The 27,741-nt window shown below is 37.7% G+C and overlaps 1 protein-coding gene across 11 annotated transcripts in view; it reads left to right on the top strand.

Annotated features, from left to right (window-relative positions):
• The window catches only part of LOC127431602 (disco-interacting protein 2 homolog C-like), a 150,708-nt gene that overhangs the window by 107,806 nt on the left and 15,161 nt on the right, over positions 1-27,741 (top strand). For 6 of the 11 annotated variants that reach the window (XM_051682085.1, XM_051682081.1, XM_051682080.1 and 3 more), the window contains 22 exons: positions 1,447-1,538; positions 2,368-2,478; positions 4,450-4,573; positions 7,669-7,778; positions 9,368-9,470; positions 9,581-9,645; positions 9,741-9,834; positions 11,076-11,195; positions 12,159-12,273; positions 14,093-14,232; positions 14,453-14,589; positions 15,634-15,842; positions 16,896-17,010; positions 18,172-18,373; positions 18,835-18,944; positions 22,529-22,609; positions 23,047-23,170; positions 23,279-23,400; positions 23,478-23,589; positions 24,033-24,142; positions 24,930-25,060; positions 26,053-26,221. In XM_051682085.1, the coding sequence (XP_051538045.1) occupies positions 1,447-1,538; positions 2,368-2,478; positions 4,450-4,573; positions 7,669-7,778; positions 9,368-9,470; positions 9,581-9,645; positions 9,741-9,834; positions 11,076-11,195; positions 12,159-12,273; positions 14,093-14,232; positions 14,453-14,589; positions 15,634-15,842; positions 16,896-17,010; positions 18,172-18,373; positions 18,835-18,944; positions 22,529-22,609; positions 23,047-23,170; positions 23,279-23,400; positions 23,478-23,589; positions 24,033-24,142; positions 24,930-25,060; positions 26,053-26,221 (2,696 nt within the window). Of the gene's footprint in view, positions 1-1,446; positions 1,539-2,367; positions 2,479-4,449; positions 4,574-7,668; positions 7,779-9,367; positions 9,471-9,580; positions 9,646-9,740; positions 9,835-11,075; positions 11,196-12,158; positions 12,274-14,092; positions 14,233-14,452; positions 14,590-15,633; positions 15,847-16,895; positions 17,011-18,171; positions 18,374-18,834; positions 18,945-22,528; positions 22,610-23,046; positions 23,171-23,278; positions 23,401-23,477; positions 23,590-24,032; positions 24,143-24,929; positions 25,061-26,052; positions 26,222-27,741 lie in introns of those variants that run through there. The other 5 variants (XM_051682087.1, XM_051682086.1, XM_051682082.1 and 2 more) reach the window with 2 other exon arrangements.

Genomic DNA, 27,741 nt, shown 5'->3' with positions numbered 1-27,741 from the left:
TTGACGCATCAGAACAGCAAAAGCCCTGATCAATACCTCTACTGGCCTCCAGAACACCATGTGAAAGTAAATAGCAGTGGCTGTTTGTGTGACCGAAAACCCACGGGGGAATATGAAGCTCCTTCTCAGCTCGTTAAAAACCTCACCCAAATCAAAAGAGTAATTAACTTCACACAGAACAGTGGCATGCAGCGAGATTTATATTTCATGCACACCGTTTTTCTCTCAGTGGGGTTTAATATCCGTAAGTTAAATCCTGATAACGGCAGGTCAAAAATTCAGCAGGACACAGTAGATAAATAAACTCAATGAAGCGCGCTCCATGTGTGACTCATCCAGATGCTTAAAGGGGTCAGTAAAAAAGACATTTAGAATTTTGGTCATTTGGTCTCAATCCAGTTTTCTCTTTGCTTGCCCTTCGATGTGTGGAATCTGTTCAATTTTCTCCTTTATTTAGCCTCCTGGAGTGTTCTTGTGCTGTTTGGTTTTACTTTTCTGACTTTAGTGAATACATAAGCACTTTGTTATAAGAATAGCTCACCCAAAAATGCAGAAATTCTGTTATCATTTACTTACTCTCATGTGGTTCCAAACCCATATGGCTTTCTTTCTTCCGATGATTACAGAAGATGGCAGTTTAAAAAATAACAAAAATGCACTTTGTGCCATGCATTTTATCCAAAGTCTTCTGAGGGCGTATGAGAGCTTTGTGTGGGCAACAGAATGAGATGTAACTTATTCATCAGTGTTGGGTGTAATCCAATGACAAAATAATTAGTTACTGTAATCTAATTACTGTTAGTCAAAAGTAGTGTAATGCATTACATTTGAAATTCTTTTAATCAGAGTACAGTTGCTTACTTTCAATTAATTTAATTACTTTTAAGTACATTGTAGGGTTATGCTAATTTCTAATATATTATTTATGTAGAATAAATGAATTATGGCCCGTAACGAGTCATTGTGAAGGAGAAATGTGAGGCGCTGAGTGTATGAACAAGAAAGAAAATTATCTGGAATTTGTTGAGTGAAAAGTATTTTAGAAAGTAACTTAAAAGCAGAGTAATTAGTAATGTGATTACTTTTTTCAATGTAGTAATTAGTAAAGAAGTCTGATTACAATTTTTAGATAAATAATTAGTAATTTGTAGTGGATTACTATTTTTAAGTAACCCAACACTGCTTATTTACTGACAATCTTCTCTCTGCCACAGCTCTCAAATTTCATTTATACTTTTGCATAATATTCCATGAACAGTTACGAGATTTATCACATATTCTACAATTGGTTATTAGAAATGTGACAACCAGTGGCATTTGGCTGTCTTCACATGATGCCATATTTAAAGATGCACACATTCAAACGAGATTTGACAGCTGTTACTCATTTTTGGGTGAACTAGCTCTTTAAAGACAGTTATTTAGTATATACTTTATTCTACACAGGGAAACTTTGGTCTCGGAGCATCAAAGTAGCCTACAATATCCTCCACAAACTGGGCACCAAACAGGAACCCATGCTCCGACCAGGAGATCGGGTGAGTTTGACAACCTTCAGCCAACAAAATCGATCTATAGTACATGTACATGTACAGCTCTCTCTGTAACACAATGGAAGTCTAAGGGGCAAAGCATTGCCAAAATTAGTAACCAGATGTTTATAAAATTAGTAAATGAAATGGTAAATAATTAGTTAAAATAAAAGAGTAAATAAAATACTTACTTGCCATTTTAACAGTAACTTTATTAGGAACTGAAGTACAATGCAAGGATTACATTATAAGATCCTTAGTTTGAACGACAACATTATATGCGCTAACATTAACATAGAGTGATCACTTACTAACCTTTTGCATTATATGACCAAGGATACCAGAAAGGGACATAGAGATAAAGTTTTATCAGTTTACATAGAGATAAATCCACCTATAATAATTTATGTTAGTAATGCATAATCAGAAATTCATCCCAGCACTAAAATGATTATTTATACAGCTCAAACAACATATTTGTGTATAGAATGATTAACAAAAGTGCTTTAACAAAAATACAAGCTGCACATATCAGCTCTTAAGCCCTCTGGAATGCTTGCCCCATAGACTTCCATTGTAAGTAGTTAACTGTAAACACAATTTTCGTTTGTCTCTACAAACTGAGTTACAAGACAAAATAATTTTTTGTAGTAATTAACAGAATGTGACAGATGCTGTCCATAGAGCTTAACTTGTTTTGATCCTGGAACATTCCTTTAATGACAGAGTGTTGTTTCCTGTCACATGCTTTGGTTTAAAAGTGTGTTCCTGTCAGATTAGCATATACTCTTGTCTGAAATCTGACACCTTTCCTCTCTTATCACTCCACGAGCAGGTGGCTCTTGTGTTTCCCAACAACGACCCCGCTGCCTTTATGGTTGCCTTTTACGGCTGCCTGCTGGCAGAGGTGGTGCCCGTACCCATCGAAGTGCCACTTACCAGAAAGGTGAGAATCAAAATATAGCATGACGATATGACAGATACTGTAGATGGCCGTCTTTGCTAGGAACTATTTGTACAGTATTGCATGAATTACTCTTGCTTTAGGTGAATCACAAATGTGCGGTTTATAAGCGGAAAGCATATTTAAAGAAATAGTTCACCCCCAAACAATGACAATTCTGTCATCATTTACTTAACATAACTTTCTTTCTGCTGTGGAACACAAAAGGTGATTTTTGAAGAATGTCATTGGCTGCTCTTTTCCATATAATGAAATTACATGAGAACTGGGGCAGTCAAGCTCTAAAATTACAAAAAGTTCCTTAAAGTATCATACAAGTAGTCCATACGCTGGCAGAATTTGACAAAATATGTATTTTTGGCTGAACTGTTTCTTGAATTTAGTCTTTATTTTTGACACCGTAACAAGTTATAGTGCCTACCCACAATCCTCCCCTGCAGATCTCTTCTCTCAGCTTGAGCTCACAGCATTAAGTGCCAACATGACAGTCTTTATAGTACAAAATATTCATTTATTTATTATTCATGTTTGATGGTAATGTGTTACAAAGGCCTTCTGGAAACTTCTATGGGGCGCCATGTAAATATTGCAGTTGCTATCTCTTTTTTCCGTTGTCTGTTTTTGAGATTATCTCTTCAGAATGTCAAGTCAAACATATCACTGCACACCCCTCATGGCAGAGGCATTGCAAAGATATGTATGTTGAATTTTAGTGGTAGAAAAAGAGGAGGAGGAGAACAGCTTTGGCAAGGATCAGCTTGATTCCTCGTCAGGGCCAAAAATTCCAGGAAAAGACGTGGAAACTGGCAGAACTTTCTCTGGCTGCCGCTGCATGCAGTGCACTTTAGAAACCAATAAACTGCTGTCCAGTCCTAAAAGCAGCTCTGTGTTTTTGCTTTTTGTATTACTGTATAGCCATAAACCTTACAAATAAGGCTGTGGTGGTACACTTATGTTACACTTACAGTACTGTGCAAAAGTCTTAGGCAGAAAATATGTTTTACCAAAGCATCTGTCTTAAGATGGTTATTTATATCTTAAGCTTTAGTGTGTCAATAGGAAATATACATTTTTACACTCCCAAACATTCCTTTTGTAAATAGAATGGAATAGAAGAAAAGGGAGCCTTGCAACGGATTGCATGGCACCCACAGAGCCCCCCCACTGAACATTGTGTCAGTCTGGGATTACATGAAGAGACAGAAGCAATTGAGACAGCCTAAATAGATAGAAGAACTGTGGTGAATTCTCCAAGAAGCTTGGAACATCCTATCTGCCAACAGCCAAGAAAAACTGAGTCCAGGTGTATCTAGGAGAATTGGTGCTGTTTTAAAGGCAAAGGTGGTCACACGAAATATTGATGTAGCTTTTTTTATGTTTACTGGACTTTGTATGATGTTAATTGATAAATGAAAAATATTGATGGCATTAATTTTGAAGACATCCTCACAATGCAACATTTTTCACAAGTGCCTAAAACTTTTGCACAGTACTGTGTTATTGGATGTTGATACAATGGTTAATATACAATACTTTTAAACTGTAAATAGCATAGTCCTGAATGATTACCCTATTCATGTACCATAGTATTTTCATGGCACTTAAAGGTACTTCAAGGAATACCATAGTAATACCATGTTACATTAATATATACCATAGTCCTGATTGATTACCATATTCATTTACCTTGGTATTTACTTATTACTTCCAAAAATATCTTGGTATTACCATGGTAAATGTCCAGAAAAAAAAAAAAAACCATGGCAATACCATGGTACTTTTTTGTTAGTAAAGGCAGGCAATTTTTGTATTTTACAAACTAAAAAAGTGAAATTTGGGTCTGTAAAAAAGTGGGCCAACACCACCCCTACAGTGTATTTTACTGCTGTAGTAATGATGGATGTTAGCTGGTCTTAGCCTCTTTCTGTCTGTCTGTGTGTATATGTGTATTAGGATGCAGGAAGTCAGCAGATTGGCTTTCTCCTGGGGAGTTGTGGGGTTACTGTGGCTTTGACCAGTGATGCATGCCACAAAGGCCTTCCGAAAGGACCCACTGGGGAAATACCACAGTTCAAAGGTCAGTTTGTCAATGCACAAGTGATACAAGTTCTTTATAAGTTAAGCATGGGTGTGTATAGTCTCTCATAGCCAGACGTTTGACAATCAGTACTTTGCAGCTTAAACTACTGCCTACTTAGAAAGAGAAAGGGCCCTATTTTAAAAACACTAAGTGCAGCGATATGCCAAAAGTCATACATGCTAAGTCAAGGCCATGAAGTTTTGGTATTTTCATGCAAACATGCACTAAGTCTAGGCGCAAATGGGTTTGGCAAAAGTTTGCGCACAAAGCACTAATGGGCTGGGTCAATTGCAATTTAATTCTGAGGTTCTTCTCCGGCACCGTCTGCCAATGTCAGGCATATTTCTATGACAGTGACGCTCCTTTTATATGCGTGGAAAATGTGGTTCTCGTCAGGATTTGTATTTACGGTCAGTTAAATTGTAGAGAATGTTATTAATAATTTTTCATCTACTGACACACAAATCATGGCTAGTATTAACAGTAGGGGTGTGACGATACACTTAGCTCACGAGACGATACACAATACTGGGTTCGCGAGAATGAGACGAGACGATATTTTAATACTATATTCACTACTGGTTAAAAGTTTTGAAACACTCATTCTTTATTATAATTTTTTTTCACATTTTAGAATAATAGTAAAGTCATTAAAACTGTGGAATAACATAAATGGAACTATGGGATTATGTTGTGACTAAACAAATTCCAAAATAAAACAAAACGGTGTTATATTTTAGCATCTTCAAAGTAGTCACCCTTTGCCTAGAATTTGCAGACATTTTGACATTTTCTCAACCAACTTCTTGAAGTATCACCCTGGGATGCTTTTTAAACAGTATTGAAGGAGTTCCCATCTATGTTGGGCACTTATTGGCTGCTTTTCTTTATTATTAGGTCCAAGTCATCAATTTGAAAAACGTTTTTTTAAAATAAATGTTAGTTTTGTAATGAAATAAATTAATATGGTGACACAATTATATTTTTGTCTACAAAACTAATTTGAAACATTTAAGCAAACGCCTTCAGATCAAAATATTTTTAAGATCATGAGAAACATTTCAGGCAAGTGTTTCAAAACTTTTGACCGGTACGGTTCCTTGACGCCCCCATTTCCCAGGTTGGCCTGTTTGGTGATGCCGTCGAGGACTTTGCCCAGCAGTTCTCGGCGGTGAAGAAGCAGACGGAGGTTTTACAACATATCCTGCCCCGGCGCGGCTTAAGACCACGCACCCTGTCTGCTCATCGCCAAGGGCGTCCTCCTGCCGCATCGGCTCCGCCGCAGCCCGCCCCCGTGGCCCGGCTCCGGCGTGGAGCCCTCCGCAAGAAGCAGACGCCTCGTGGCCGGCCCCTAAGAACCCGAGGAAGGCTTCGAAGCGCCCCCGAGATGGGCGACCCAGGGGCAAGGAGATCCACTTCTCTTGGGCTGGTCGACAGACCACTCCATCTCCCAGTGGAGGGCCAGGAAGAGAATCTTTTGTCACCGCATGCCCAGGAGGCTGCGGCACCCAAAAACCTGATCAAAGAATGGTTCCCTTGTCCCCTGGGTCACATATCCGGTGCGCACGGCCGTCGCCACGTCCACCGTCCCATTTTGGCAGGTATGGCGCTCCAGCGGCGGACCCCCCGCCCCTTTGCGCCCAGCTGTGGCACAAACATGCCCACACGGGACTGGTTCCAGTGGACTTCGGGGACGAGATTCCTCCTCCCCCCTCCTCAACAAATCTTATGGTGGGCGGCAGGAACCAGGTAAGTGCTCGAGTCCCCTCGACGTGGCACCTCGAGCTCCACCCCGCCGCAAGGCCCCACCCACCGGTACGTCTGACGTGATCATTCATCATCGCCTGGAGTTTGACCTGAAACGGGAGTTTGACCGCGGCGGTAGACCTGAAGGACGCGTATTTACCCCCCCCCAAAAAAATCATACCAAATCCAAACATTTTACTCTCTCCAACTTCCACTGGCACCTTCTGCAGCGACTTAAAAATCCCTCTACAACATCAGGTGGAAAAATACCAAAATAAATTAGAACATTTAAATTAGATCAGTTGTAAATATAAACATAATAATAATAATTTAAAAATAAACCATGACCTAAAGATAGTATAACACAAATCTCATAAATATTTGTTTCATAAAATGGCCACAACACTGATTGTCATGGACTTAATTTGATGTTCCTCTGTACTTTCAGAGTTTGGACATGAACTTTATTACCACCTGCTGGTAAATTCTCCAAACTGCAAATGCAGGAACTGAGTTTGGACTTTGTGCTGAGATAAGATGTGCTTTTGAAACGTCTTTGCGCAATGACCAGGAAAACAGCAAATTTTGCTTTGCGCCACTTTCTTTAGCATACAATACACCCAAAGATAGCGCAAACACTCCCACTTGCACTTTCTGCTTAGAATTAGCGATCTCACGAAAATTGGATAAGACATTGCGCACTCATAAAAATAGAGACCATATTGTTTCACTTACATGTAAAGAGACCCATCACAGTTTGTTTTTGTGTTAATTTGCCGTTTGGAGTATCTTTCAAAGATTTGATGCAACCAACCTGACAAAATTTGGCAAATACAATACTCATACATACTCATTGTTGCAACCCGGTACTTTTTACAACTTTGTTTCCAGGCGGACTGATACAAACCTGTGCGCTCTAACTGCTGGAAGTAGTCTAAAGCCAGCGAATCAGATTAGAGCTTGCCAGATTGAGAAAGTGCTTGTTATTTTTGTGAGTAGTATGCATCAGATGTTCAGTAAATTGACTGTGTGCTGTCTGAGACTAGGGAGTGTGTAGATACTTTGAGCAGTGAGATAGTGTGTGTGTGTGGGAGTACGAGTGAGAAGAATGATGGGCCGTACTGTGCATGTGTGTGATGTTATCAAATCCAGACTGCTAGCAGTAAGCATTCTTTGCCCTGTCTAGGCCGTGGTAAGACGAGAGAGGGATAAATAGCAAATGTAGAGATAATGAGTCGTAATGATTAAGAATTGCCGAGATGAAGTTCATTTAACCAGAGATGGGCATAGTCTCTATTAGACTCTATTCATGTGTTATCTTGTGTTTGGTCCCACCCACCTTTCAGGATGGCCGAAGCTGCTATGGTTCGTCACGGAATCCAAACACCTGTCCAAGCCGCCACGTGATTGGTTCCCTCACATCAAAGATGCAAATAATGACACAGCCTACATAGAGGTGAGCATTTCCTTAATTGTTTTTTTTTTTTTATTTTATTTTATTTATTTATTTTGGTTTTGATTTGTTTTTTGTTTAGTTTTGTTTTCGAAAGACCCCATGAAAGCAAAATTGGGTTTTGTGGCTTTTAGTCGATGTCTGTTAGCTCTGATGCCATCTAAATGCTAGTGTACCCCTAAAAGTTAACAAAAATGGACTTTGGAGATATATATACATTTAAAATGTAAAGTCTTTCTCTTCCGGGATAGTAGACCAAAAATTTTGTTTTAAACCTTTTTTGTCCAAACAAAATCTCTCCTTGAATATGAATGTCCCTCCAGCTAAAATAATACCTGTAACTGACTAGCAAGTAACAAATTATGGTTTATGAATGTGCCACAAATTATGGTTTATGAATGTGCCATAACTAAAGCTTATTGGCTATTATAAAAAAAAAAGCGAGTCCTTCGAACAAACTTCCTGTTTTAATAGGAAATACGTCAACACAGGACATTTTAAATGTAGATATCCCATAAAATTAAGACCGTTATGGAAATATCATTTTTCCAGAAGTGCAAACTATAAGCTTGGGATTCTTTTTCCATATGCTAACCCCCCCGCCCCCAACCAATTTAATTGTTTTATGATCTCTGATTGGTAGATATTATATGTCCCATACAGGCACAGAAATCAATATTTGCTATCAGCATGCAGGACACAGCAGCCTTCCATTAGAGAGATGTTGGATAATGGACGATAAATGATTAATGTTTGTTTAATTGTGAATTGGTACTCTTGAAGGAGATGCTGGTTGCTATTGAACCAGTTTTAAGAGAGCTGTCTTGATGTTTCTTACCAGATCCCAGAAATTTGATAGCCCATGCAAAGTGGCTGGGTGTCGTATTTAGAGGGTGTAGGGCAACATTTGCTTTCCATTGAAATGTATCCCTAATCAGTACAGTATGATAGTGGGTTACATTATGGTGAATATACAGATGAATCTCTGAGAGCTGTTATGAACATGACAAGTGATATTTCACACAAAATTATATTTTTGCTTAAAGAACAGAAGACATAGAACCATTAATATTTTATGCATTAGGACATTATTTTAATGACAATAAAGAAAGCCCACCCCATTTTCAATATCATAATGAAAACATATAGTTACTATTTACTGTAATGCAGAAAAATAATGATATACCATTTAAATTGTCATGTATTTAGACAGCTTGATAGTATTTATTGGACTGGCTTTAATTTATACTGATTTAAAAAAATATATATATTTACTATATTACAGTAATAAGAATCTATTTAGAATTGTCATTGAGAATAACAGGCATTATAAAACAACTCAAAAGTAAAGCCTCTGGATGTATTATGGTAATGAAATTGGGGGTTGTTGTGTTTAATTGTCATGAAAACCCTAATAACCCTAAAATAGGAGTTGAAATATGACCTGGAGATATTTTTGACAGATTTCATGAGATTAACCCTGTAAAGTAGATTGCAATAACAGCCATGTAAAGGGATGTGATGTTCTGATACCTGTATTAATGATTGATGTGTGTGCATGACAATGTTGTGTTTGTGTTAATGATTTACAGTATAAGACGTGTAAAGATGGGAGTGTTCTGGGTGTTACGGTGACACGGATCGCTCTTCTAACACACTGTCAGGCCCTAACGCAGTCTTGTGGATACACAGAGGGTGGGTCCATGATACACACAGTATTACACCTCTATATCTGTCCTTTGTCCTGAAATCTCCTGTCTCGAATGATCATGTAGGACAACTGTCTGTTCCTCTTTGTCTTTCAGCTGAAATCATAGTGAATGTATTGGATTTTAAAAAGGATGTGGGTTTGTGGCACGGCATCCTAACAGTAAGTCTCGCTTCTGAAAATATTTAATGTAAACACAAGATTACGTATTCCAGATGGAACCTGGTAATATGTCAGTCACTCCCTGTTTCCATTAGAGTGTCATGAATATGATGCATGTAATCAGCATACCGTACTCCTTGATGAAGGTCAATCCCCTGTCCTGGATCCAGAAAGTCTGTCAATACAAAGGTCTGTCAATCACTGATGAATCTGATGTCTGATACAACTAAACACAAAAGTATATAATATTCACAAACAATTTTCCGCATCAAAACTATTAACAGAAAGTCTGATAGGACTAAATGACACACACATATATATATATAATATTTGCAATCAATTTATAAAACAAACAAAAAAAACAAAAAAAAAACATTAATTTTAAAATAAGTTTTCGTGCTTAATACAAGTTCAGCTCAATCAATAGCATTTGTGGCATTATATTGATTTCCACAAACATTTATTTTGACTCGTCTGCCCTTTTCTTTCAAAAAAGCAAAAATCTGGGTTACAGTGAGGCACTTACAATGGAAGTGAATGGGGCCAATCCATAAACATTAAAATACTCACTGTTTCAAAAGTATAACCACAAGATAAAAAAAAAAAATATGCGTATTAACATGATTTTAGTGTGATAAAATCACTTACTAAGCTTTACTGTGTAATGTCCAATTTTACAACTTCATTGCCATGACGATGTAATGTCAACAAACCCTAAAACCCCATAACGACTATAAAATTGTTTATTTAAACAACTTTACAGCTCAAATAATAAGTGAGCTTTAACAGAAAAATTAATGTAAAGTGCTTTTATAAATCATAAGATTCACATTTCTGCCTTTAAACCCTCAAAAAATTGGCCCCATTCACTTCCATTGTAAGTGCCTCACTGTAACCTTTTTTAAAGAAAAGGAGGAACAAGTCGAAATTATTTTTTGTGGTAATCAACATAATGCCAGAAATGCTGTCGATTGAGCTTAACTTGTATTGAACCCGGAATATACCTTTAAGTTGACATAACGACACACAAGTATATAACAATTGTGAACATCTTATTGCATTGACTAAAAGATTCACACCAAGTCCGACATGACTTTAACACAAAGGATATAATATAAACAAACAATTTTTCGCACCAAAACTATTTACGATTCTGATATGACTGAACAACATAACAGTAAACAATATTCACAAACAATGTATTTTTTAAATTATCAGCAGGTGATATTTCAGTATGATATTTCAGACTTGACGTGAAGGAGTTTGTAGAAATGCATCGTTTATTTTAAACCATTTTCCTTCTCAAAATGTGGACTTGGTATGAATAGACCTTAATGTGAAAATGCTCTTTGATTTAGTGTTGTATATTCCCAAAATGGCAAATTCTGTGATATTTACTGTATAGTCATTTTGTGTGTATATGTGTGTAGCTAAAGTAGCCTGTGTCAAGTCCAGAGATATGCACTGGGCTCTTGTTGCTCACCGAGATCAGAGAGACATCAACCTAGGCTCCCTGCGCATGTTGGTGGTCGCCGACGGATCCAACCCATGTAAGCTTGGCTTCCATTCCTCTCTCTCGCCTTCCTCTTGTTTACTCTTCCTTTCCCTTCCTCCTTTTTCTCCCACCTGTTTGTTTCTTGAAATACTCTGCTGTCAGGAAACAAGTGGAGGTTTAAACAGCTGTTTACTTGCCAAGCAACCTGAAAAACAATATCTCTAAATGCATTATTCATAAGTGTGTAATATAAATATATACACTCATAGTGAATACAGCCTTTAGGATTTTAACTCACAGAAGTGATGCGTCAGTATAGATGATGCCCAGAAGCCAACTTTATGTTTGCAGGAAACAGGAGGGTCTTGCAGATGCACACAAACACTAATGCACACAAATGAACACACTTAAGGACAAAACGTTCCACTTCCTCCCATTTCATCTAAATGCCAGGAAGATGCCAGCAAGTTATGTTAAATGTTATGCTAATAGAATATTCAAGGAGTTAAACTATTTTAAAGGGGTCTTATCATGGAAAACCGGATTTTCCTCTCTTTTTTGATATAAAGATGAAATAAAAACTTTAACAACACAAAGCTCACTCTCCAGTCCACCAAAGACCATTTGTTGGACTATAATTGTCTAAAAAATAAGCTTCATTTTCTTTATGCATTTTAATTTTCGGATGAAATATGAGCCAGAGTGAGATTGTCCCATGACCGTCCAGATTTGCCAATCAAACTGCCAGTTATTTACATTATAGAAGCATTAAAGTTACAGCAGCATAATATTTTTGTGCAAGACACCTTGAATGACATTATAAGGGAATTTTATAGTAATAAATTAGTGTAGAATATGGCCCTTTAATTTCACATGTTTTTTAGTGAATTGCCCTTTTAAAGCCTGTTTTCCCATTGTACCCTACTGAGAACACTTTAAAAGGTGGGAGCTGTTTTAAATGCGTTATTGAAAAAGTCATTATTTTATAGTACTCATTGTTCTCTCTCATTCTCTGCAGGGTCCATTTCATCATGTGATGCATTCCTCAATGTCTTCCAGAGTAAAGGTCTGCGGCCAGAGGTCATCTGTCCATGTGCCAGCTCAGCTGAAGCCCTCACCGTGGCCATCAGGAGGTGGGAGGGGTGCTGACACATTGACCACTCATTTACCCTGTAGCGTCACCCCATATCCACCAACTCTCACTTCCATCCAGAACATTTAGAACTTTCTTTCCGTCTTTTCTGAGTTTCGTAAACCACAAACAATTGAAAAAATTATGGAAATAGGGATGGTAAAAAATGTTCTGTCCGCTTCACTCTGAATTTGACGGATCAACTAGAAGGCTTTGCCGACTTCTGTGTTTGTCTTCAAAGACAATTCTCTAAAACCATTTACAAGATGATGGTTTTACAAAAAAAAATATTTTTTTAGGCTTTCTCCATAATTACAGCCCTGAATAGTCCTGTCATCTTTGCTTTGTGACCGAATCAAACTCATGACTGAATGCAGAGCATATGGTTTTCATTCCACAGGATTAACTTGTCCATTAACTTGACCATTTTTATAGACCTGCTCTCGCTCTCTCTCTCTCTCTCTCTCTCTCTCTCTCTCTTATGACAGTTTATGGATGAGAACAGCTTTTATGAATTTCAACAAAAAGTGAAATGAATTGCAAGCTAATAAAAGAACATGTTGTCATAGATGTGCACATCTCCATCTGTTGAAGTCAGAGGAAAAACTTGTTTCAAAGGCGACCAATTATAGTAATTGTAGTGCTGTTTCTGTCATCAAAGGAATTATGTAATTTGATTTGTCATTTGCAGATGTAATGTAATGAGCAAACCCATAGTAACCTCATATTTCACCCCTTACACACGCACACACACTTTTTATGCATTTGGGTTGGCCCATGTGATCAACAGAATGTTTCTCACTCTGGTAATGATTTCCATCTTCGCTTTCAGTATATCTCTCGCTTTGTACTTTTCGCAGCTCTAGATGATGATGTAACTTGTAATTCACCCACACATTATAATTACACCACAAATAATTATTAAAGTGTACTTGCTACATTTTTACACTTTAGCTCTGTTCCAAAATGTAGTGAGCTCCCAAGACAGAATTTTCTAAACTGAATATGACAGCTACTCCAAAGGTCAGGCAGCAACACTATATGCTGCTTTCTAAGATACCTTGTTTTCCATTCTAAGGCAGCATCACATGTATCCTTTGCAGAGAATGCAGTCTCAAAATTGCACTGAGGTCTGTGAAAAAATATGCAAGATGGCAGGCGAGTTTAGAAATATGTCAGTTAGAAATAAACTTGTAGTACTGTATTCAATACTGCAAACTTTCAATTTACACTCACTGAGAACTTTATTAGGAACACTAGTGTCCTAATAAAGTGCCTGACTTGGTCTTCTTGCCATTCTCCATTGACCTCTCTCATCAACAAGGTGTTTCGTCCACAGAACTGCCGCTCACTGGATGTTTTTTTTGTTTTTGGCACCATGCTGATTAAACTCCAGAGACTGTTGTGCATGAAAATCTCAGGAGATCAGCAGTTACAGAAATACTCAAACCAGGCCGTCTGGCACCAACAATCATGCCACGGTCCAAATCACTGAGATCACACTTTTTCTCCATTTTGATGATTGATGTGAACATTAACTAAAGCTCCTGACCCATATCTGCATGATTTTATGCATTGCACTGCTTTCACACGATTGGCTGATTAGATAATCGCATGAATAAGTAGGTGTACAGGTGTTCCGAATAAAGTGCTCAGTGAGTGTATGTTGTCTATTTACCCAATATTTGTTTCTACTATGTATTTTTTTATGCTTGTTAGAGTTTTGAGTTGTTAGCTTAGTGACATCTCGTGAAGATTTCATGACAGGATGCTGAATTAGGGGCCATTTAAACTGAACACGTTTTTGCGTTATAATTTAGGCCCACAGATGATAGTAACCAGCCGCCAGGTCGAGGGGTTCTGTCCATGCAGGGTCTGAGCCACGGTGTCATCAGGGTGGACTCAGAGGAGCGGCTGTCTGTGCTCACCGTACAGGACGTGGGCACAGTAATGCCAGGAGGTACACACATGTACAAACACATTGATGAATCACAGAAATGCAAAAATGTGCTCAGGCATTTTTCGTGCTCAGGCATTTTTTACATTTTCCATAGTGCAATGTTAATCAGATCAAAGGAGAAAGTAGTAAAATGTCCATGTGTTAGCCTCTCTTTCTCTATGTGCTGTATTTACTGCTTCATAAAGTGTGTAATGTGTTTATTGATGTTGTGTATGTGCAGCTCTCATGTGTGTGGTCAAACCGGAGGGAGTGCCTCAGCTGTGTCGAACAGATGAGATCGGAGAGCTGTGTGTGTGCTCGATCGCCACGGGAATGTCATATTATGGGCTGTCAGGCATGACAAAAAACACCTTTGAGGTTTGTGTCCTATCAGATCGAGATGATTTGGCTGTAGTTAAATGGACTCTACTACCCAGAATCCCCTGGCTTCTACTAAAAAAATATGGTGAAGTATCCAGATAAAAGTCGTTCCCTTGCTTTTTTGTTAAATTCCTTTGGAATCATTTTCCTTAAATACCAAGATCAAAATAATTTTCTTAAGGCCCATTCACACCAAGTCTGATGCATTATTGTGGCACAAGAGTATAACATTTTTGACCCCAAACTTTTCACATTTTGGAGTCACAAAAATGTATTTACGAAATATAAACTCTGATTACACATTTTCATCATTATAATTCATTTAGATGAGTGAATTGTTTGACAATCAAATAATAGAAAAATCCTGTTGGACTTGACAAATAAAAAGTGATTGATCATTGCTGTAGAAAATTTTAGATTTTGCATGAAAGACGCAGTATTCTGAACATGTAGATTTGGTGTGAATAGGCCATTAGTATTAAAGGCGTTTTTAGCATTTGCATTTATATAAACAGGGTTCCTGCGGTTATGGAAAACCAGTACATTTTTAATTGTGTTTTCCAGGAAAAGTCATAGAAATTAACAAAATATTAAGTCATGAAAATTGTTGTAATGATGATGACTGTACATTTTTGCAGTTATTGTCTGCTCTAAGAAAATATATTGCCTAGATTTTGCTCTTGTATAGTGTAACATTTTACTGCAAACCATAGAGATCCTTTATGTGTGAGCAAATCGTTCCTTTGAGTATTTTTATTTGTATTTTTAATAAATCGGCCATACTAGTTTTCATATCAATCTGAATGATTCATTAGCGAATCTGTCTTTATCAAAATTATTTTAAAAAATTCCTATCCACTATCCAGTATTTAAAAACAACTGGAAAAGTGGACAAGTCATGGAAAATTGTTGGTCAAAAAGTGAGGGAACCCTTTACAAAGTTGTCTATAGTAAAAACCATGTCCCTTTTTCATTCATTAAAAGCACCTTGGCTTAATTTTGTTCTTTTGTATGAAATAGCTGTTTTTTTTTTTTTTTCAGGTTTTCCCCATGAGCAGCTCTGGTGCTCCCATCAGTGAATACCCCTTCACCCGGACAGGGCTGCTGGGCTTCATTGGCCCAGGTGGCCTGGTCTTTGTTTCTGGAAAGATGGATGGTCTGATGGTGGTGAGTGGGCGGAGGAACAATGCTGATGATATCGTTGCCACGGCACTGGCGGTGGAGCCCATGAAGTTTGTGTACAGGGGCAGGTGAGAATGCACTGCCTTAGAAACAAACAAACGTGCCGTTTTCTTCTCTGTCGTCAATGGGCCATAAATATAGCATGTGAGCATGTTTGCTTTGGACATGCAGAGTGCAAATTAAATAGATTTAACACCTGCTGTGGTGGCAGAGGGGAGAAGGTGTGTGTCTGCATGTTGTGTGAAAGTTGTTCTGTTTCAGTTGTGTCTGTGAATTTACCCCGGGTTTTGTTAATCGGTTTCACAGAGCTTTATACATTTTGGAGAATTAAAAAGTGTTACAAAAACAATCTAAGGTTAACATTGGAGAGTCTGATTCATTTCAACAAATCAGTTTCAATGAACCAGTTCAAAACAAACACAATTCACAGATTTGTTTGAATGAGTGCTCAAAAGTGCCCTATAGTCATTTGGGTGTACTATTGAAATTATGTAAGTAGTGCATCTATTTAGACTCAATAAGTGCCTGAGAAAATACTTATGTGTAACTTATGTGTAGCTTATGTGTATCTTACAGTATGTGTTATGTGTAGCTCAAAATGTTTTTGACAGCCAGTTGTGTCTTAGAAAATTCCAGTGTGAAAGTAATGAATCCTGTTCTAGATTTGTCCTGACTTGTTGCAGTTTCTCTTTGATAAATGAAAAATAAACCATCAAAATATAATGACATATTTTATTCTATTATTTTCAAATTGTCTTGAAAATATTTTGAAAATGTGACACTATATGGGCATTTTGTAGATTCATTTATGATAGATATAAGTGCCTGGTCTCTAAAGACTCAAATATGTAAGAGTGTTTGGTGAAATTCCCATGTCAGTGACACTAAGATAGTGTCAGATGTTGCACTTGCATTCAGACATATTTTGGAATGCAGTAACGCATGAAATCAAGTTTCAGTAGCTAAAAGTACTTGCACAGAGTATTTTTACAAACTTTTAGTGATTTGCAAACTATGAATCGGTTCAACCAAAAATAAAATGATTAAACAGTGGCTTCTGTTTTTTTATTACAGACTGAGCTCTGACATTTCTTCTCTCTCTCTCTCTCTCTCTCTCTTAGGATAGCGGTGTTTTCTGTGACAGTCCTGCACGATGAGAGGATTGTGGTTGTTGCCGAGCAGAGGCCGGACTCCACAGAGGAAGACAGCTTCCAGTGGATGAGCCGTGTTCTGCAGGTATCTGTCCTTTTTTTATACCCACCTTTACTGACTGACTGGGGCAATTAAGCGCAACAGTGACCTCCCACTATTTCAGCAACCCTAGTTCCTGAAACATTTTTCCCATTCATTTTCTCCATAGGGAGGCCCTTTGGGGAAACCCTACACCTTGAACCAAACCAACCAGCTCTGAAATGAATCACAACATTACAAACTTTGATTTGAAGCAAAAAAGTATTTGCAAGTCAGATAAAAAGACAAGGTACAAGACTGTGTACTTAACGCCTTTTATTAGGGAATAAACCACAGTCCTATGAAGCATTACAAATTATATAATCGAATAAAAAAGACAGTACATTTAAAATTAAACATTTATTAAACTATTGACTTATAGTCATTGATCGTAAGTTAAAAAACACCAGTATATTTTAAGTTTATTGAAAAATATTCATATATCTACAAATACATAATAGTATGAGAGTGTGGGGAAACTCAACTACGTCATTCATAATGCTTTATGGGATTGGGTGGTTGCTGCTGAGCTCTTTTTCTCAGGAATTTTTGTTTTTTATGGTAACAGCGATTATGTGTAGTTCTTTAGTGGGAATTCAGCTTTTAAACGGTTTATTTTTTTACCTCTGAGCTCATGGTAGAGCTGTGTTGAAAAGTTGATATGTTATTGCTAAAATAACATAAATCTATCTTTGGAGAAAATGAATCTGATTATTAGCCTACTATCACGCTATTTAGTCACTCGCTCCTCCTATCCAGTCTTTTGGGAGTCATCTTGTTTGCTGAGTAACTCCAGTCACCAACCAAACTCATTTAGAGATCATGCTACTGCTGACCTGCAGAGTTTCTATCAGCACTTAATAGGCCTTACTATTAGGTGTGTAAAAAAAACAAGACGCACTGATGCACAAAGGCTGGCCTTCACTTCCTCACACCAAAACAGTTCCATTCCATCCCTTTGTTGTAGGTCATCAATCTTGTAAAAAAATTATTTTTTGCCTCTCACTTCCCGAATTCCTGTTTGGTAATTCGGTTCTCCCTGAGGCATCGGTAAAGGTCAGTGGCTGCATCAGATCTCAGCTGGCAGCCTCTTCTCGGCTCCTTACAGATTCTCTGAACTCTATTTTTAAACCTTACCTGACAATCAAAATATGTCTCCTTCTGCAGGCGATAGACAGCATCCACAATGTGGGGGTGTATTGCTTGGCTTTGGTGCCTGCCAACACCCTTCCTAAGACTCCGCTGGGAGGGATCCACCTGTCGGAGACCAAGCAGCTGTTTTTGGAAGGCTCACTGCACCCTTGTAACGTCCTAATGTGCCCTCACACCTGCGTCACCAACCTGCCCAAACCCCGACAGAAACAGCCAGGTCAGTCTGCGGCAAGGTCATCTCCGATGTCACACAAAATTAGAACTGTTAAAAATGCTGTGTGTGTCGTCTGTTTGTTTGTGTTGGTAACTTTTTTGTCTTAAATATATCTTTAAAAGATGCATTTACTTGATATTTTATATATATATATATATATATATATATATATATATATATATATATATATATATATATATATATATTATAAAAGTCTAAATTTAGTGAGGTTAATGCTTAAAACAAGAGAAAAAAACAACAATTTGCAATTTTTTTTTCTTTCTTTGAAGTAAGATAATTCTGGCTGGTCTGTTTGCTGGTTATATAGTGGTTTGGGCAGTTGTCAGCTGGTCGTGCTGAACGCAGCTTGCCCAGGCTGGCGGACCAGCTTAAACCAGCTAAGACCAGCAAACCATTTTTTTTTCAGGAGGGTAGTGATGTACATCCTGTGTTTGGTCCTGCAGAGATTGGACCCGCCTCTGTGATGGTGGGAAACCTGGTCTCAGGGAAGAGGATTGCACAGGCCAGCGGCAGAGATCTGGGCCAGATCGAAGACAATGATCAGGCAAGAAAGGTGTGTGTGTGGTATCATGGGGCCTTGATTTTCATCCATCAGTCCATTCATCCACCCTACCATCTTATTTGTCACCCACCTGCAACGAACAGAATCCCATCAAGGCAAAGAGAGGCACCAAATATAGCATTTTTATAGGTCATGTTTCATCCCAAAATCAAAAGTAAATTCTTTTTGACAGTTAAAGGATTGTTCCGGGTTCAATACAAGTTGAGCTCGATCGACAGCATTTGTGGCATAATATTGATAACCACAAACTTTTCTTTCTTTTTTTACTCTCCAATTTGGCATGCCTAATTCCCAGTGTGCTCTAAGTCCTCGTGGTGGCGTAGTGAATCCGGGTGGTGGTGGACGAATCTCAGTTGCCTCTGTGTCTGAGACCAGCAATCCGCGCATCTTATCATGTGGCTTGTTGAGCACGTTACCGCGGAGACGTAGTGCGTGTGGAGGCTTCACGCTATTCTCCGCGGCATCCACGCACAACTCACCACGTGCCCCACTGAGAGCGAGAACCACACATTATAGTGACCACGAGGAGGTTACCCCATGTGACTCTACCCTCCCTAGCAATCAGGCCAATTTGGTTAGGAGACCTGGCTGTCACTCAGCACGCCCCAGATTCGAACTCGTGACTCCGGGGGGGGGGTAGTCAGCATCAGTACTCGCTGAGCTATCCAGGCCCTCCATAACTCGTACCTTTTCTTTAAAAAAAGCAAAAATATTGGTTCCAGTGAGGCACTTATAATGGAAGTGAATGGGAGCCAGTTTTTGAAATCCTCACTGTTTCAAAAGTATAGCCACAAGACATAAAGGATATGCATGCAAAAATGATTACAGTGTGATAAAATCACTTACCTTTTCTGTTTAAAGTTATAGCCAATTTTACAACTTCATTACCATGATGATGTAATGTCAGAAAACCCTTTTAACAGAAGAATGAATGCAAGTGATTTTATGAAATTATAAGCTTCACATTTCTATGTTTAAACCCTCCACAAATTGGCCCCATTCACTTCCATTGGAAATGCCTCACTGTAACCCAGATATTTGTTTTTTTTAACGAATAAGAGGAACGAGTCGAAACACATTTTTGAGGTAATCAACATTATGCCACAAATGCTGTTGATTGAGCTTAACTTGTATTGAACCTGGAACATTTCTTTAAGCACACCCCCCTTCCCCTTGAGCTTAATTATAATGAAAATAACAATGCAAAAAAAAAAAAAAAAAGTATAATTTCTTATTTTTTGTCTTTTTATTTTGGGGTGAAATATAACCTGGACATTTCTTGAGATTAACCCACCTCAAACATGTAAGCCATCTCATTATATATAATATAATCGGGATTTAAAAAACAGCATTTTATACCCACCCATATCCACAGCTTTTTCATGGCCACCCTCAACTCCAGTGGCTTTTGCAAAAAAAAAAACTTGTGTGTAAAAGCACATTGCACACTGGCTGCTCTCTGTTTTGCAAGGATGGTTTATTTTGTGCTGTTAGTGTTGAGTTGATTTCTTTGGTTTTGCCGTGCTGTCAGTCAACCACCTAGACACAATTACAATCCATTACACCGTTCTGTCAGGCTGAAAGATGGCAGCCATTATTCCGTCAGCCTGTCTGTTGTGCACAGTACCGTAACCTTAACACACAGACATACACACACACACACACTGCAGTAGCACAGCTGAAAGCCTCACATACTTACCAATGCACAAAATGCATACACACACACACACACACACACACACACACACACACACACATACTCGCACATGTTCGAACAAACATATTCACAGACCCACAAATTTACACAATAGTGCTGGGCTATATAGCTAAAAAAAAAAAAAAAGATCTTTTACTATTTATAAATATCTTTTAATCTTTTTTTTTTTAGCCTTTTGATGCTATTTGATTTATGTCTCTATATATGTATTTAATCAAATGAACCACGATTTTGTGATTTTGACTAATTCATTGTAGCCATATAGATTCATATTATAAATGTAAGAATGAAAACACAGTTTTGTTTTTTAAACCATTGTTCACTAAATGAACACAAGGAAGAATAATATTTACAATTTACCTATATATATATATATATATATATTATATTTATATTTTAACTAATACATTTGAAAACATGTAAAATACCACACAGGAACTTTCATAAACATTTTTGATGCAAAGGAGTAATTGAATCATAGTTTTGAATTGATTAATTGGCTGACAGTTTGAACTGATTCAATATTCAAAATGTTACTTAATCTTCTGTTCCCATCAGCAGAAAAACATTGTGAATATTCAATATATCACCCAGCTATAGCACACCCAGCCACCACCACACTTTTTTTTAGTGCTTCAACAGTTGTTGGCTCTGCATGCCTTCCCCATCCTCTCCTTTTCATTCATTCCTTTACACCCTTTCCAGCAAGTATGGTTATGTACCGTCTGACACCAACAAATGTTACCTCTGCTATCTGTGCCACTCGAATCAGCCATACATGATTATTTTCCATTTTTACACCCTGAAGCCTATGTTTTTGTTTTCGTTACTTCCATTCATTCATGCCCATGAAAATCAGGCCCGTTAAGTGAATGGAAACAGTTTTGTTTCATGCTTTAAAAGGAGTGCTTTTCGATCGGATGTGCGAATAACACTGGGAGATGAGGTAACACTGCTGCATTCACTTCCAACCCTCAGATAATATCAACACTGCTTGCTAATGACTTTGTGTGCAAAAAAAGTACAAAATTGTTTTGTTAACAGTTAGTCCTTAAATGTCATGTTACAGGTGAATGGCAACAGATGAGTAATAAGACTTGCCTTGACACCAACCCATTTATCTTATACAGTTAAATGTTTGAATTGAAAGATTTTTTTGTATCATTCAATTCAAAGTTCAAAGTTTTAGTTTTTTTTTTTTTCTTCAATACCACGCATAAATTGTTTACTATCTGACAGTGTTCTAAGAAATCACATCTTTCTCTTTTACAGCACTAGGCTTTGTAAACAGCAAAAGTCAGTCAAAAACTTTCTCTACCTGTGCATTATTTTGTGCATTTGGTTTTGTTGACATGTCTTTGGAGGGTGGAATTATGTAGCTGAAGTTCGCAAAACTGCTGAAATCGCTAACGGCACCTTTAAAGGTGCACTCAGTAAGTTTTGGTTTGTGCTGGCCAATATGGCAGTCATCTCAACTAGCAGCGTACATGCAGCATCATACAAAAGCAATAGTTTTCGGATGCTGATGCCATTGTAGTATTGCACTATTCACAGTCAGCCATGATTAACTTTAGTAAACAAAAGTGTCAGATAATACAGTAGATACAGAGATAAAGTGAGTAGTATTCAGCTGTATAATAACTTTTATTAGGCTACTGATACAACTGGATTCTTCATCACAATTGAGTGTGCATGATTTTAAAACAAATTCTAAAGTAAAACTATGAGTGCAGGTTCAGTTCCTAAATTGAATGGTAATTCAGTTATCTAATGCACTTTAGAAATATCATGTAATCTCCATGAATAGCCTTTCAGGTTTTGTAATAATCAGCTCAGACTTCCTCTTTTCCACACATAGTTCCTCTTCCTGTCTGAGGTGTTGCAGTGGAGAGCCCAGACCACTCCAGACCATGTGCTGTTCACTCTTCTCAGCTCAAGGGTATGACGCCTCCAACTCTATTATAATTCTGCCATATACTATGGCATTCTGGCTTAAGAAAGTGATGTCAGCTAAAAGTTAAACTGTTGTGATTTCTCAAGTGTGGTCTTGTGCTTTCTCAATTTCTGCACCATTTCCCCCCTCCAGGATGCAGGAATTGTTTTCAGAAATGACTTTGCCCTGGTGTGCAAAGAATGTTTTTTTAATATAGTAAAACTACTGTCATTTGTTATGGCAGACTATCTTGAACACCACATTCCACCCATTGAAAAGTTATGATTATCGCAAAAAAGTGTCTGTGATGGTTAGGTTTACGGTGTAGTGGTAGGGTTCTGGGATAGACGATATCATTAGCTCAGTATAAAAACATTAGAAGTCAATGGAAAAGTCCCCACCATGATAGACAAACAAACGTGTGTGTATGTGTGTGGTTGTAGGGTGCAGTCCTGAGCTCACTGACGTGTCTTCAGCTACATAAGCGGGCGGAGAAGATTTCAGCCATGTTGATGGAACGAGGCCACCTGCAGGACGGTGATCATGTTGCGCTGGTGTACCCGCCTGGTATGACATCATTACTTCTGTTTTAAACAGGATCAGGGAAATGCATGTCAAAATCTGTAGTTTGCCCATTCATGTACATACTTATGTATATGTGTTCTACATTCTCAGGTATAGATCTGATTGCTGCCTTTTATGGATGCCTGTATGCTGGCTGTGTACCAATTACAGTGCGACCTCCACACCCGCAGAACATCGCCACCACCCTGCCAACTGTGAAAATGATTGTGGAGGTAAATGTTGACTTGAGGTGCTGTCACATGCTGTGTAACAACATCAGTTGGTTGCTAATGTAGGAATTTGTGTCCAGGTGAGCCGGTCAGCCTGTATGATGACCACACAGATGATATCCAAGCTCTTGAAGTCAAAAGAGGCGTCTGCAGCAGTGGACGTCAGGTCGTGGCCCCCTGTTCTGGACACAGGTGAGTGGGTCAAAGGTCATATGGCAGTTTTGAAATTTTACTCATTAAGGTTGCATAGTGTGATCCTTAGTAGTTAGCGGGGTTTGCTAAGGCAAGCATCACTATTATTATTGCTCACACTTATGGTTAGGGATTTGAACAAACCCTAACCCTAAGTATTAAACTCGGGTGTGCAACTCGTCCTGCTCTTTTCATCTTACGGATATGAATGATACCTCAAATCATGCCACTTGTTAAGCAGAGGTGTGCTGTTGCTTTTTTAAGTAATCAAACTTTAGATTTTCACCTGGATGACAATAAAACTGGTGAAAAAATCCAATAGACTTCCATTGAAAGTTGGAACCAAGCCATATCTAGGGACCAGAATATCACAGACTTTGGATTAGTTTTTTTGACTTGGGCCAGTAAGCAACCATCCATCTAACATCTAACATCTCTTCAAGATGATCTGCCAAAGAAGAAGCCCTCACAGCTCTACAAACCCTCCAATCCAGACACACTGGCTTACTTGGACTTCAGTGTCTCCACTACCGGAATGCTAGCAGGAGTAAAGGTGAGTATTTACCCTTTCAACCTTTATCGTATTTGTGTAAAATGAGCCAACCCCAGCGCTTCTTCCCCAATACAAAAAAACGAAAAGAAAACATTTGAAAACACATCGCACAGAAATCAGATCCTCTCAGTTAATGGGTGGTGAGTTGTGAGATCAGGTGTCAGGTGCGCTAAAGAATTTGAGATTTCTTCTTTTATTGTTTGGAGATGAAAACCAGGTTTTGAACAGGCGGCCACTATTATGTTATAGGAGCCATGCATGCTCATAGAGACCACCAAGTATTGTGTAGAGCAATGATCTATTCAGCCTTTTGGAAGTTCTTTACAACACCACACTCTTTTATTAGTTGGCATAGGCTCTTCAGAGATGCTCTAGAGCCACTAGTGTTTTCCACAGTGGAATTAAAAAATGCTTTTTATGGCAGTGCTTTTTTATAAAGTGAGATTGTATTATAAAGTGCTTTTTAGAGTCAAAGAACTAACTCATTATTAAGAATACTGTATGTCAACACAAACATGACATTTAGTGTAGTCTATACAACTTGTGTGGTGTATTCCATTGCCTTTAATTTAAGTAACTCACTAAAAATGTTGCCTTCCGCCATAGCTCTCAAATCTTATTTGCCCATGGGCATATTCAAACTTAGTTTGGACACATTATGCCGGGTTTGACTTCACTTGCATGATCGTGACATGCCAAGTTTGGATAGACTTTTTCTGTTAAAAATGTAAAATGAACCCTCTAGCACTATCTCTCACTTTCTTAACTTTGCATTGTTCCCCAACAGATGTCCCACACAGCCACCAGTGCCTTCTGCCGCTCCATAAAGCTCCAGTGTGAGCTGTATCCCTCTCGTGAGGTGGCAATCTGCCTGGATCCATACTGTGGCCTCGGCTTTGTCCTCTGGTGCCTCTGCAGGTGAGAGACGATGCTCAAAACAATCACTGTCTTCTAATAGACCAGGTAAAGGTATACACACCTATTGTCCAAATTCGGTGTTATGCATAAACAGAAGTTCATCTGCAAAAAACAGTAGCCCGACTTTGAAAAGAATGATTTAGCCAGCTTTATTGCTCAAATAACACCCATGCAAAATGGTGATATATTTTTTTTAGTGTCATTCAGACCACATCCACACAAATACGGTTTTGATTGAAAATGCATATTTGCTAGGTTTATGCCTTCTCATCCACACTAAAGCAGCGTTTTCCTGCATTTCCTGGAAAAAAGAGGCTTTCAAAAACAGAGTTTTCAAACTTAAACTGATTAGTGTGGACGTAGCGTTAATTGCATCAGCAGGTCTAGGCAGAATCTACTCTGCAGATTCCAGAATTGGAATGCCCAACTTTCACAAAATTCTTTAAAAAAACATTTTTTTTTGTTTAAATATTTTGATTAATTTGATTATGCTTTCAGCTCTCATAAGAATGTATTAGAATTCTCAGGTCTGTTTAACACATTTTACCATGTTTAAATCCATTGCACAGAATTTTCATAGATTTCCCCCCAAAATCAGTGCAGAAAATGCAAAAAAGTCTCCATATTCTGTCTGGTCCTGCATATAAATATTGGTGTGAACTGGCCTTGACACTCTGCAGACAGATGCATTTTTTCAAAATCATACAATTCCACACATGTATTGAACCAGTTTCTCAATAGATTGCAGCTTTTGAAAAATCTTTTTGTGCTGTGTTCACATGCTGTTAAGTGAGCCAGTGTGTATGTGTGTGTGTGTTTATGCTGTGCTTGTCCTCTCCTCTAGCGTAAAGTGTGTGCTCAGCTCTTGTCTCGCCTTGCTTGAGTGATGTGTTGTTCTCTTTTGTCAGTGTGGGCAAGTTGCTCTGCTCTCGTGGTGTTTTGTGTGTGTTGGTAACGCTTTGTTCTCCTCTGTCTCTCCCTGCTGGATGAAGTGTGTATTCAGGGCATCAGTCCATCTTGATTCCTCCATCCGAGCTTGAGGTGAACCCCGGTCTGTGGCTGCTGGCTGTCAGTCAGTTTCGGGTCAGAGACACATTCTGTTCGTACTCAGTCATGGAGCTTTGCACCAAGGGATTGGGCCTGCAGACAGAATCCCTCAAGGTAACATATACATTGACTCTAAAGTGTCAGTCTTTTTATTGAGAGCTATGTGGTTCTCTACCCCTGATTTTCTTTCTCCTTATTTCTTTCTGTTTTTCTTTCTGTCTGTTTTTAATTTAGTGTGCTTTATTAATATTATTTTATGGCAACTGTAAAAAAAAAGAAAAAAAAAATGATATTCATCATTTGTATTTCCACCTGTAAGAAATGGAACAAAATCATTAACATTTATTATTATTATTTTTTAAAGAATTTATTAATGAAATTTATTAAGAAAGCAAATCCAATAATAGTGCAAAATAGAAAAATTATCATAAAATTGATTAAAAGAAAATATTGTAGACAAAACTAAATGTAACAATTAACAAATTTAACAAAAAGGAATCAATCAATTTAACAAGATCAAAATAATTGAGGATAATGGCCAATTCAAATGGCCACCTGCATACAATGTAAAATGTTGCAAATAACTACAATAAAATATAAAAAATTAATTAGATAAAACTAATAAAATAAAAACTATAAAGATATATTAGTATAAACGCTATTTTATATAGAATATTAAATATAAAATAAAATAGTGCAATGGTGCAGATAAACAAAGCAAAAAATAAATTAATGGGTATTAAGAAAGATTTCTTTATTTCTTCAAACAGCTTTGAGTTCTAAGACATTTTTCATTAGATTTAATTTTGAATATTGTGGTATTTAAAAGTAAACAGCAAGTGATGTAATGTGATTGTTGGTGGTCTAGTGTGTGTGTGTGTGTGTGTGTGTGTGTTTGTGCTGTGTTCAGGAGGTGTGACTGCGTGTAATTAACGTCTGGGCTGAGTTAGTAAAGGAAAGGCCGCCCGTGCCTCCTGGCGAGCCTGTCTTTTAAAATAGTGTTTTATTCATGAATTAGTCGTTGAGATTGCCATTGTTACTAACTGCAATGTGAAGCAGAGTACAGTTTATTATCATCATGACGTTCAATGAGGAGGAATAATATGTCCCAATGAAAGACATTTTTTGGTCCACTTGTAATGTTAGTCCTTGTAATATTTAACCTTACTGAACCAGAAAATTCACAATTTTCTCACCTGTCTCTGATCCTTAGAATTCAACAGGCTGTTTTTGCAACTGTACCATTAAGACTTTTATATGTTAATCACCTGTGTTATAATTAGCTATCCTCTTCACATAGCTGAATACTGAATAGGCTTTTATACGTGAAGATAATGTGTAAAGGTAATATTATACGTCTGTATAGAGCTATAACACATTTTTCTTTTAATTTGTATTGATTTCTTTTTTATATTTTGTAACCTTTTTGATTTTTTTAATTAATTTATTGTATTTCATTTTAGTTTTTATTTTGTGTTCCTTGTAACTACATTGTCTACTAACTTTTGTCCTAAGTATGTTGGACAACTAAAAAATATTGTTAAAAAATGTGGCCAGTTATATGTTAATGTGCTCATGGTTATGATATCATGACCATGAAGATAGAATAAGCAAAGTATAACATTTAGCTTGGG

The sequence above is a fragment of the Myxocyprinus asiaticus genome, chromosome 41, assembly GCF_019703515.2.
Source record: "Myxocyprinus asiaticus isolate MX2 ecotype Aquarium Trade chromosome 41, UBuf_Myxa_2, whole genome shotgun sequence".
NCBI classification, from domain to species: Eukaryota; Metazoa; Chordata; class Actinopteri; order Cypriniformes; family Catostomidae; genus Myxocyprinus; species Myxocyprinus asiaticus.
The sequence above is the reverse complement of the archived record's forward strand: the minus strand, read 5'-3'. Positions and strand labels throughout refer to the sequence as shown.